A 13,244-nucleotide genomic window follows, 5' to 3' on the forward strand; every position below is an offset into this window, starting at 1 on the left:
GAGGGGATGGAATGCTTGTATATTTTGGAGGTTAATCACTTATCACTTGCTTCCTTTGCAGCTGTTTTCTCCCATTCTGAGGGTTGTCTTTCCATCTTCTGCATAATTTCCTTTGCTGTGCAAAAGCTTTTAAGTTTAATTATGATCTATTTGTTTACTTTTGTTTTCATTTCCATTACTCTAGGAAGTAGGTCAAGAAAGATCTTGCTGTGATTTATGTCATAGAGTGTTCTATCTATATTTTCCTCTAAAAGTTTCATAGTTTCTGGCCTTACATTTAGGTATTTATTCCACTTTGAGTTTCTTTTTATGTATGCTGTATCTTATTCTTATACGTGTAGCTGTCTAGTGTACCCAGCACCACTTATTGAAGAGGCTGTCTTTTCTCTATTGTATATTCTTGCCTCCTTTGTCAAAGATGCCAAGAGATGCACAGGTTTATCTTTGGACTTTCCATGTTTTTCCTTTTGTCTATATTTTTGTTTTTGTGCCAGTACCATACACTCTTGATGATAGCTTTGTAGTATAGTATGAAATCAGAAAGTTTGACTGATCCAGCTTCATTTTTCTTTCTCAAGAATTCTTTGTCAGTTCAGGGTCTTTTGTATTTCTGCACAAACTATATAATTTTTGTTCTAGTTCTGTGAAGAATGCTGTTGGTAATTTGATGAGGCTTGCATTGAATCTGTAGATTGCTTTGGGTAGTATAGTTATTTTCACAGTATTGATTCTTGTGATCCTAGAACAGGCTATATCTCTTCATCTATCTGTGTCATCTTTGATTTCTTTCATCGGCATCTTACAGTTTTTTGCAACAGATCTTTTCTCTCTTTAAGTAGGTTTATCCCTAGTTATTTTATTCTTTTTGTTGCAGTTTATGCAACTCAATTTCAGAAAAAAAAAAAAAAAAAACAATCAGAAAATGCACAGAAGACCTAAACAGGCATTTCTGCAAAGAAGACATACAGATGGCCACCAAACATATGAAAAGATGCTCAGTATTGCTCCTACTAGATAAATGCAAGTCAAAACTACAATGAGTTATCACTTCACACTGGTCAGAATGGCCATCATTTAAAAAATCTACAAACTATAAATGCTGAAGAAAGTGTGGAGAAAATGAAGTCTTCTTTCACTGTTGGTGAGAATGTACACTGATACAACCACTATGGAAAACAGCATGGAGATTCCTTCAAAAACTAGGAATAAAACTACTGTATGACCCAGCAATCCCACTTCTGGGCATATATCCTGAGAAAACCATAATTCAAGAAGACCAATATGCTCCAATGTTCATTTTTCACTGTTACAATCACCAGGATATAGAGGCAATCTAGATATCCATTGACAGATGAATTGATAAAGAAGTTGTGACACATATATACAATGGAATATTACTTAGCCATAAAAATAAATGAATTTGAGTCAGTTGAAGTGAGGTTGATGAACTTTGAGTCTGATATAGAGTGAAATAAGTCAGAAAGAGAAAACAGATATCATATGCTAATGCAACTGTATGGAATCTAGAAAAATGGTGCTGATGAACCTATTTGCAGGGCATTTCTAGAGACAAAGATGTAGAAGACAATCTTGTGGACACAGTGGGGGAAGGAGAGGGTGAGATGAATTGAGATAGTACCATTGACATGTACACACCACCATGTGTAGAACAAGTAATGGGAAGCTGCTCTGTAACTCTGTGGCAATCTAGAGGGATCAGATGAGGGGGTGAGAGGGAGGCTCAAGAGGGAGGGAATATATATACTCATGGCTAATTTGTGTTTTTGTACAACAGAAACCAACACAGCATTATAAAGCAGTTATCCTCCAATTAAAAGTAAAAAGTGAGGGGCTGGAAAAATATTTTATACAAATGGAAATGAAAAGAAAGTGGGAATTGCAATGCTTGTATCAGATAAAATAGACTGTAAAGCAAAGACTATATAAAGAAGGTAAAAATGTATATAGAAGAAGGTATAAATAGAAGATACTTAATGAAAAAAGAGTCAATACACAAAGAGGATTTTACAGTCATCAGCATATATGCATCTAACATAGAAGGACCCAAATACATAAAATAAATACCAACAAGCATAAATGGAGAAATCAACATGATTGTAGTAACAGTAGGAGACTTTAACACCCCGCTCACACCAATGGAAAGATCTTCTGGACAGTAAATCAATAAGCAACAGAGATCCTGAATGATGCAATAGAGTAGTTAGACTTAGTTGGTATTTTCAAGACATTACATAAAAAAATCATAATACACATTACTGTCAAGTGCACATCAAACATTCTCTAGGATGGACCACATACTGGGCACAACAAACCTCAACAAATTTAAGAGTATAAAAGTTATTTCAAGCATATTCTGTGACCACAACAGCATAAAACTAGAAATAAATCACAGGAAAAGACGTAAAAAAATAAAAATAATTACATGGAGACTAAAGGACAAGCTACTAAAAAAATGAATGGATCAAAGAGGAAATCAAAAGGAAATTTAAAAATACCTTGCAATAAAGGACAAAACACAGTCAACAAAATCTATGAGGCACTGCAAAAGCAATTCTTGAAGAGAAGCTCATAGCAATACAGGTCTTTATCAAAAATCAAGAAAAATCTAAAGCAACCTAACCTATCACCTAAAAGAATTAGAAAAAAAAAAGAACTAGCAAAACCTAAAGTCAGGAGAAGGAAGGGAATATTTAAGATCAGGGAGGAAATAAATAAAACAGACTAAAAAATAAAACAAAAATTCGATAAAACCAAGGTCTAGTACTTTGAAAGTATAAAGAAAATTGAATGCCTCTGGCCAGGCTCACCAAAAAGAAAAGTAAAAGAATCCAAATAAAATAAGAAATTTAAAAAGAGAGTATCAGAAATCTGATACTGCAGAAAACAAAAAAAAAATAAAAGGAATACTATGAACAATATATGCCAACAAATTTGACAACCTAGAAGAAATGAACAAGTTCCTATACCATGAGCAAGTGGGGTTCATTCGAAATTCACAAGGATGGTTTAACATGCACAAATTAATCAATGCAATACACCACATTGAAAAAGAAAAAAACCCACATGATCAACTCAATAGATGCAAAAAAAAAAAAGCATTTAAAAAAATTCAATATTCATTTATGATAAAAAAAAACTCTTACCAAAGTGAAAATAGAAGGAACATAGCTCAACATAATAAAAGCCATTTATGGCAAACTCACAGCCAAAATAATATTCACAGGTGAAAAGCTAAAAGCCTTCTCACTAATCTAGAACAAAACAAGGATGCCCACTGTCACCACTTCTAGTCAGCATAGTATTGAAAGTCCTAACCTGAGAAGTCAGACAAGAAAACGAAATAAAATATATCAAAATTGGAAAGGAAGAGGTAAAATTGTCACTGTGTGTAGATGACATGGTAGTGTATATAAAAGACTTCCCAACTGGCCCTGTGGTCAATAATTACCTGCCAACAGAGAAGACATAGGTTTGATCCCTGTGTCAGGAAGATCCTCTGGAGTAGGAGATGGCAACCTATTCCATGATTCTTGCCTGGTAAATTCCATGGACAGAGGAGCCTGGAGAGCTATAGTCCAGTGGGTTGCAAAGAGTCAGACACAACTGAGTGACTGAGAATATGGCACACAAGGACTCCATGCAAAAATTGCTAGATCTAAAACATGAATTCAGCAAAGTAGCATGATATAAGATTAACATCCAGTTGTTTTGGTGCTATTATTTTCTCCCAGTCTGAGAGCTGTCTTTTCACCTTGCTTATAGTTTCCATCATTGTGCAAAAGCTTTTAAGTTTAATTAGGTCACTTCTGTTTATTTTTTTATTTGCATTACTCTTGGAGATGGGTCATAGAGGATCTTGCTGTGATTTATTTGGAGAGTGTTCTGCCTATGTTTTCTTCTACAAGTTTTATGGTTTCTGGTCTTACATTTAGGTCTTTAATCCATTTTTGAGTTTATTTTTGTGTATGGTGTTATGAAGTGTTCTAGTTTCAGTCTTTTACACATAGTTGATCAGTTTTTCTCAGCACCACTTGTTGAAGAGACTGTCTTTTCTCCATTGCAAATTTTTGCCTCCCTTGTCAAAGATAAGGTGTCCATAGGTACATGGATTTATCTCTGAACTTTATTTTGTTCCCATGGTTTTGCACAACAAAGGAAACTGTAAGCAAGGTAAAAAGACAACAATCAGAATGGAAGAAAATAATGGTAAATGAAGCAACTGACAAAGAATTAATCTCCAAAATATACAAGCAATTCATGCAGCTCAATACCAGAAAAATGAACAGTCAAAAAGTGGGCAAAAGACCTAAACAGACTTTCTCCAAAGAGGACATACAGATGGTTAATAAACACTAGATAAGATGCTCAACATCACTCATTATTAAAGAAATGCAAATCAAAACCACAATGAGGTACCATCTCACACTGGTCAGAATGGCCATCATCAGAAAGCCTACAAACAATAAATGCTGGAGAGGGTATGGAGAAAAGGGAACCCTCTCACACTGTTGGTGGGAATGCAAACTGGTACAGCCACTATAGAGAACAGTGTGGAGATCCCTTAAAAAACTGGTAATAGAACTGTCATACTACCCACCTCTCCCACTGCTGGGCGTACACCCCAAGGAAACCAGAACTGAAAGAGATGCATGTACCCTGTTGTTGATTGAAGCACTATTAGCTAGGAAATGGAAGCAACCTAGATGTCCATCAGCAGGTGAATGGATAAAGAAGTTGAGGTACATATACATAATGGAATATTACTCAGCTATTAAAAGGAATGGGCTTCCCTTATAGCTCAGTTGGTAAAGAATCTGCCTGCAATGCAGGAGATCCTGTTTGATTCCTGGGTCAGGAAGATCCACTGGAGAAGGGAAAGGCTACCTACTCCAGTATTCTGGCCTGGAGAATTCCATGGACTGTATAGTCTATGGGGTTGCAAAAAGTCTGACACACCTGAGTGACTGTCACTAAAATGAAATGCATTTGAGTCAGTTCTAATGAGGTGGTTGAACCTGGAACCTGTTATACAGAGTGAAGTCAGAAACAGAAAGACCTATACTGTATATTAACGCACACACACATACACACACACACACACATATATATATGGAATTTAGAAAGATGTTACAGACGATCCTATGATGCGGCAGCAAGGGAGACACAGATGTACAGAACAGACTTTTGGACTCTATGGGAGAGGCAAGGGTGGGGTAATTTAAGAGAATAGCACTGAGACATGTTCATTACCATATGTAAAATAGATGACCAATGCAAGTTTGATACATGAACCAAGGTAACCAAAGCTGGTGCTTTGGGACAACCCAGAGGGATAGCATAAGGAGGGAGATGGGAGGGGTGTTCAGGATGCCGGGGACACATGTATACCTGTGGCCAGTTCATGTTGATGTATGGCACAAAATCATCACAACATTGTAAAACAACTATCCTCCAATTAAGATTAATTAATTAATTTAAAAGGGGAAAAAAAAACCTTATCTTGGAAGCAGCTGGAAAAAGCTGCCAATGTCACTCTGCCGTGCTTTTGGACCCACTGCTGTCTTGTACAAGTTCAACAGTCCAACTGTTTCTGGTCCACTTAAGTGGCTTTTTATTATTTGCCTGAAGCCTTCTAAAAGCCTCCACATGCTTCTAGGGCTTTTGATATAAGGATAGCAAGAGTCCAAATCTTCAAGGTGCTATTCCTTCCTCCCCCAACCCCCACCAACTGAATTGCAGACAGAAAAAAACCACCTTAGAAGCAGAGGCTTTTGAGCTGAACATGACCTGACTGATGGTCTCATTCAGCCATTTTTCAAACTAGTGTTTCAAGGAGGGTTTTGATAGTTTTGCATATGTTACCTAGTTTCAAATTCCATTTATAACTGTAATTTTAAATTACACATTGGATAGCAGTTTTTAAGGTGTTAGAGATAGCTAACATAGAATTCTTCTGCCATCTTCATTTAACTTAGAGGGGAGTGGAGCCCTTGAAAAAAAAAAAAATAGCTACTCTTCGCCACTATGTCTCTCTGAGACAGGGGTTTACCCAATGCAGAAATAAAATTTATCTGCAACTTCTGGCTTAAAATTCCTATGTCCATCTCAACAGCCTCAGTGAGAATCAGTTGCTTTGTATGTTAACACTAATTAGACCATAGGAAAAATTTTTACTGATAAAATGCTACTTGAAATTGCTGCTTTTAAAAAAAAATAATGAGATTAACTTCTAGAAATCAGTTGCATTTCTTTGCACTAACAATGTAATAACAGAAAGGTAGTGTTATATATCTATCTATCTATATATATATATAGATAACTTTCAAAATTGCATAAAAATAAAATACATACAAATAAACCTGACCAATGAGGTGAAAGACTTATATGCTGAGAACTATAAAGCATTAACTGAGGAAATTAAAGAAGATTCAAAGAAATGGAAAGATATCCCATGCTCTTGAATTAGAAGAATTAGTTAAAATGTTAAAACTACCCAAAGCAGTCTGCAGATTTAATGTGATCCCTATCAAACTGCCCATTACATTTTCATAAAACTAGACTAGATAACCCCAAAATAAACATGGAATAAAAAATATCTATGTGTATTATGTGTATTCAGTCGCTTAGTACTATCCAATTCTTTACGACCCCCATGGACTGTAGCCCACCAAGCTCCTCTATCCATGGGATTTTCTGCCAATAAACTAGAGTGGGTTGCCATTTCTTATTCCAGGGTATCTTCCCGACCCAGAGATTAAACCCAGGTCTCTTGTGTCTCCTGCATGAGCAGGCAGAATCTTTGCCACTGTGCCACCTGAGAAACCCAAAAGGAAGGAAATTTGAACACATGCTGTAACAGAGATGATGGCTCAGACGGTAAAGAATCTGCCTGCAATGAGGGGGACCTGGGTTTGATCCCTGGGTTAGAAAGATCCCTTAGAGAAGGGAATGGCAACCCCCTCCCGTATTCTTGCCTGGAGAATCCCATGGACATGGGAGCCTGGCGGGCTTCAGAGCAAAGAGCAGTTCTGAGAAACAAAAACAAAGCAGGAAGCGTAACCCTCCCAGACTTTGGACAGTACCACAAAGCTCCACTTACCAAAATTGTGATATCAGTTCAAAAGTAGATGTACAGATCAATGGAACAGAATAGGGAGTCCAGAAATAAATCTACACACCTATGATCAATAAATCTTTGGTAAAGGAGACAAGAATATAAAATGAGAAAAGGACAGTCTCTTCATCAAGTGGTGCAGGGAAAGTAGGACAGGTGCATGTAAATCAATGAAGTTAGCACACACCCTCACACCACGCACAAAACAAAACAAAATGACTTAAAGACTTTAACATAAGACAGGGCCCCATAAAACTCCTAGAAGAGAGTATAGGCAAAACATTCTCTGACATAAATCAAACAAATGTTTTCTTAGGTCAGTCTCCCAAAGCAATAGAAATAAAATAAAGTTGCACCTAATCAAACTTAACAAGCTTTTGCATAGTAAAGGAAACCATTAAAAAAAAAAAAAAATGAAAAGGCAACCTCCAGAAGGGGAGAAAATATTTGCAAATGATGCAACTGACAAGGGCTTAATCTCTGAAATATACAAACAGGTTGTATAATTCAACAACAAAAAAAAAACAAGCAACCCATTCAGAAAATGGGCAGAAGCCCTTAATAAACATTTCTTTAGAGACATCTGGCCAGTAAGCACATGAAAAGATGCTCAGCGTCACTAATTAGTAGGCAAATGCAAGTCAAAACTGTAATGAAGTAGCATTTCACACCAGTCAGAATGGTCATCATTAAAAAGTCCACAAATGACACATGCTGGATAGGGTATGGAGAAAAGGGAATCCTCCTATAGCACTGGTGGCAATGTAAGTTGGTGCAGTCACTATGGAAAACAGTATGGAGGTTCCTTAGAAAATTAAATATAAAATTACCATATGATCCAGCAACCCTATTCCTGGGCATATACCGAGATAAAACTGTAACTCAGAAGGTATACAGACACCTATGTTCATAACAGCACTGTTCACAGTAGTCAAAATATGGAAGCAACCTAAATGTCTATTGACAGATGAATGGATAAAGAATAGGTGCTACAAATATACAATGGGATACTACTCAGTCATAACAAAAATAATGCCATTTGCAGCATCATGGATGCAACTAGAGATTATTACACCAAGTGAAGTAAGTCAGAAAGAGAAAGACAAATACCATGTGATAACCACTTATATGTGGAATCTAAAATATGGCACAAGTGAACCTATCTACAAAATAGAAACAGACTCACAAACATAGAAATCAGACTTGTGGTTGCCAAGAGGAAGGGTGACTAGGATTTAGGGTTGGTAAATGCAAACTATACATTTAGAGTAGATACACAACAAGGTCCTACTGTTGAGCACAGGGAACTATATCCAATGTCCTGGGATAAACCATAATGGAGAAGAATATTTTAAAAGATTGTATTTATGTATGTATAAAACTGAGTCACTTTGCTGTCCAACAGAGAATGGCACTACATTGTAAATCAACTATATGTCAATAAAAAATATAAAAACTAAAAAGAAAAAATTTTAAATATAAAGCAAAACAAAATGTTAGAAAAAAATCAGAAACAACTCAAGCAGCAGGAGCATTAGGAACACATTCAAACAATTAGCAGCTCTACAAGCTGGCATTTAATCAGGTGTTTGGGTTGTTGTTTTTGACTCCAATCATGGTTAAAATCTTTTTCTACATTTATTCTTTTAAAGGCTGTGTAGGAAAAAAAACATAAATCACACAGATTCCTTTTCTCTTATATTCTTGTTAAGAGTCTATAACTACCAATAAGAAGATAAGACAAAGAGGAATAGGTCCCTATGGATGGCTTCTTATCTTGCCTACCTTGTAGGGTATGATTCTCAGCCAGGCAGAATTAAATGGGACAATGGAAAAGCCCATAGATCATATCATTTAAGACCCGACTGAGAACCAAATAAAATTCCTAAAATGAAAATAAATAAGTAAATAAATAAATGCTGCCTGCTGGTTTATAGACTTGTTTTGTCAGGTAAAGACCTTCTCCTGGTGGTTCTCCAGGCTTATGGGGCTACCTTCAAAACTGCAGTTGTGGTGGTTTAGACCTGGCATTGAAGCAATTGCTAGGTATACAGTAGGATCTACTGATGATATGCTTGTTACTAGGGGCTCAGGTGAGTGTGGGTTAGGTTTGCTGCTCGGTGGATGAGACTGGCTCCAGTACCTTTGTTCAGTAGGGTGGTCCTGGGCCAAGGTTCCTTTTCAGAGTGCACAGTTGAGACCTCAGTTGGGCAGCCTATTTCTAGGTTTGTGAATCCGTGTGACTCCCACCAGGACTCCAAACTTTTACACATTATTATGTGTCTGATGGAAATTACTATCATTATTAAGCAATAAGTAGAGCCCTTAAATGCCTTCCCAGGTGATGCTACGAGGGGCTTCCCTCCTAGCTCAGTTGGTAAAGAATCTGCCTGCAATGCAGGAGACCTGGTTTCGATCCCTGGGTCAGGAACATCCCCTGGAGGAGGAAATGGTAACCCACTCCAGTATTCTTGCCTGGAGAATTGCATGGACAGAGGAGCCTGGCAGGAGCCTGTGTCCATGGGGTCACAAGAGTTAGACACGACTTAACAACTATACCACCAACACCAACACCACCAGGTGATGCTAGTGGTAAAGAACCCGCCTGCCAATGCAGGAGGCATAAGAGACGTGAGTTTGATCCCTGGGTAGGGAAGATCCCCTGGAGGAAGGCATGGCAACCCACTCCAGTATTCTTGCCTGGAGAATTCCATGGACAAAGGAGTCTTGAGTGCTATGCTCCATGGGGTCAAAAAGAGTCTGACACGACTAAAGTGACTTAGCAGCAGCAGCAGTAGGCATGCACAGAGACCTTAAAGAGTCAAATATTTGAATGATTTGTCATTAGTGTATATAATCAAATTAGAACTGTTGTGTCTTAAATATATTTTGTTTATTTGAGAAATCTATAGCTTTTCTACAAATCAATCACTAACATTTGAGACCTCACAGTAGGAAGATGTATATGGGTACGTTGAGAAGAATATTACTGAAAAAAAAGATTTTTTTAAGGAAGATAATCACTAGTAATTTTGCAGAGATGTTTTGGCTGATAGACTATCAAGGAGTTGTACTAAAGACATTAGTAAGTAAATAAATCCATAAGATGTGAAGATACCAGGTTGCACTACACATTTTTTAAATATTTCAGTATAAATTCTAACATTGTAATTGTTTTATCTGCTCTTTAAGGTGATAAATCCCAAAAAGAAAGGAAAAAAGAAGAAATATACTAATTCAGGAACAGTAAGTCAAATTTTATGTTATTCATTAAGGATTCAAATAGGTGAGTTTAAAAAATGAAGCAACTAAAAACTGAACTCTTTCATTAGGGTTTTAATATAAAGGTATATAATAAAAAATTAACTTTCTATGGGAATGATTGTAATAGAGAACACCTCATAGGACATAGCAGCCCAGCTTCCTGCAAGTTGTAAAGCAGTTGAATTGTGTCTAAGGGAAGAAGTTTTATTATGAATTCTTCATTTAATGAAATCACACTAGAAAGTCAAGCAGACCTGAAAAAGTGAAGTAACCATGTGTCCTTGTAGATAACTTGCATGTTGTTCTTCAAAGTAAGTAAATTGGTCATAGAAAGGAGTTACTTAATTTTTAGCCCCTTTTCTTCTCATAATTTTAAATATAAGAACCATCAGTCCTAGCAGAGTTTAAATAGAATACCTTTATTGGTTTACAAAATGCTAGGAAATACAATTTTCTCTCTAACACTTAGAAAAAAGTCCCGTTGGGGTTGCAATTAGTACTGGTATATAATTCTCTTGTTTTTGTTTTCTTTTGTTTTCTTTCTTCAGGTCACCTTGCTGTCTTTCTTGGTAGAAACAGAAGTTTCATTCCTTGACTATATTAAGGGAGGGTAAGTCATTTTCTGAAATTGTTTCATTGCTTAAGCAATGCTGAGAGGCAAGTTTGAATGTGTTTAGAAATCACGACAACAGCGGTCGGGGACATCACTTCTGTAAACCTCTTCCAAATGATGATCAAGAGGGTTTTGTTGTTCTTTTTTGTTTGTTTTTGCCAATACTGATTTATTGCTAGAGTGTTGTCAAGCCAAAGAAGTGGAGCCAAAAGAACAAACACAGTTTCTCCCAAAACAGAGAGCTTAACCCCTATTGCTGTTTGTTAAGAAAACAAAACAAAAGCTATGCTAGCCCAAATGGGCAATCTTTGCTATAAATGGGCATCTTGAAACCTGCCACTTGGACACTGACTGAGACAACAGGGTGATTGTTTCAATAAAGTCAAAGGAAAACATACTAAGAAGGAAAAATATTTGCCAACTCTCCTTAGTATCCCAATATCTGAATATTTTTGTCTTTTGAAGATGGGAAAATAGAAAGTTGGATTTGTCAAAAAAAATATATTCCTATGTACATAAACTCCTTGGTAGCTGTAGGTAAAAAGATAGAAAAGATGAACTCTCTTAGCATGCTCTTTGTAAACTTTAAAAAAAAAAAAAAGCAGTTGATAGATCTGGCTATAATTTGCATGTTGAAATGATAATTTGAAGTTTTAAAATTAAAAATTCCTTTCAAGTTTGTTTTCTTGGCTTTGCTTTGTGAGTCTTTGAGTGGTGTGTGTGTGAGTGAGAAAGAAATACCCAATATGTATTTTCAGCAGTACAAATTTAGTAATATTTTCATGTGAATCTATTCTTAAAGATATTTTCAGAATCTGTTATGAATAAATCAATTTTATTGGGTATTCATATTCTCCTTCTGCTAGATTGTTGTTTTTCAGTAGTTACACTGTTTGACTCCTTGCAACCCTCTGGACTTTAGCATGGCAGGATCTTTTGTCTTCCATTATTACCTGGAGTTTGCACAAATTCACATTCATTGAATCTATTATGTCATCCAACCACCTCATCTTCTGCCACCCTCTGCTACTTTTGCCTTCAATCTTTCCCAACATCAGGTATTTTTCATCTCTTCGCATCAGGTGGCCAAAGTATTGGAGATCCAACTTCAACTATAGTCCTTCCAATGAATATTCAGAGTTGATTTCCTTTAGAATTGACTGGTTTGGTCTTCTCACAGTCCAAGAGTCTTCCAGCATCACAATTTGAGAGCATCAGTTCTTCGGCACTCAGCCTTCTTTATAGCCCAACACTCACATTAGTATATGACTACTGGAAAAGCCATAGCTTTGACTATGCAGACATTTGTTGACAAGGTGGTGTCTCTTGCTTTTAAATACAATGTCTAGGTTTGTCATAGTCTTCCTGCCAGGAAGCAATCGTCTTCTTAATTTCATGACTGCAGTCACCATATGCAGTGATTTTAAAGCCCAAGAGGAGGAAATCTGTCCCTGCTTTCACTTTTTCTCCTTCTGTTTACCATGAAGTGATCGGATCAGATGCCATGATCTTAGTATTTTTAATATTGAATTTTAAGGCGACTTTTTTCACTCTCCTCCTTCACTCTCATGAAGAGGCTCTTCGGTTCCTCTTCACTTTTTGCCATTAGAGTCGAATTATTTGCATATCCGAGTTTGTTGTTATTTCTCCCAACAATCTTGATTCCAGCTTGTAACTTACCCTTACTGAATAGCTTTACTACTTCTAAACTTTGCTAATTTAACAGATAAATATTATAAGTCACTGTCAGTTTTTAATCCTTGGAACCTCTTTTTAACCCGTTGTGATGTTCTTTGTAAAAGTCCATGTTTAACCAGCCATATCTTTGGAAACACAGGCTTCAAAACCTTTTGTTTTTGCTTTTCCTCTGCTCCATCTCTCCTAGTCCAACCAAAAGAGATTGAGGGTTTTCAGCTAAGGACTTAAGACCAAATTTAGCTAGGAGCTACATACTTCCCTGCAGCTAACACTTCAGCTAAACTTCCCCAAAACTCACATCTTAGTCTTTGACACCACTTCTCTTCCACACACATCTAAAGAGACTCTTCTTAATCTAGCCTTGCCTTTTGCCCTGTGATTACATTGAAGAAGAGCAATAAAATTAACTTCATTTTGGGTTGCAATCGATGAAGCGATCCAAAGGATTATTTTAGAGATTGAAGCTATTTGCAGATTTGTGGAGTCATCAAGGTTAGTTCTTCTGAACTATATTTCTGAATAAGTATGACATTT

The 13,244-nt window shown here is 36.6% G+C and overlaps 1 protein-coding gene across 2 annotated transcripts in view; it reads left to right on the forward strand.

The window, feature by feature from the left end:
* Positions 1-13,244, forward strand: part of CPNE8 (copine 8) — a 261,900-nt gene that overhangs the window by 178,751 nt on the left and 69,905 nt on the right. For both annotated transcript variants that reach the window (XM_070454589.1, XM_070454590.1), the window contains 2 exons: positions 10,328-10,381; positions 10,948-11,009. In XM_070454589.1, the coding sequence (XP_070310690.1) occupies positions 10,328-10,381; positions 10,948-11,009 (116 nt within the window). The remainder of the gene's footprint in view (positions 1-10,327; positions 10,382-10,947; positions 11,010-13,244) is intronic.

This window comes from Odocoileus virginianus, chromosome 24, assembly GCF_023699985.2.
Source record: "Odocoileus virginianus isolate 20LAN1187 ecotype Illinois chromosome 24, Ovbor_1.2, whole genome shotgun sequence".
Classification (NCBI taxonomy): Eukaryota; Metazoa; Chordata; class Mammalia; order Artiodactyla; family Cervidae; genus Odocoileus; species Odocoileus virginianus.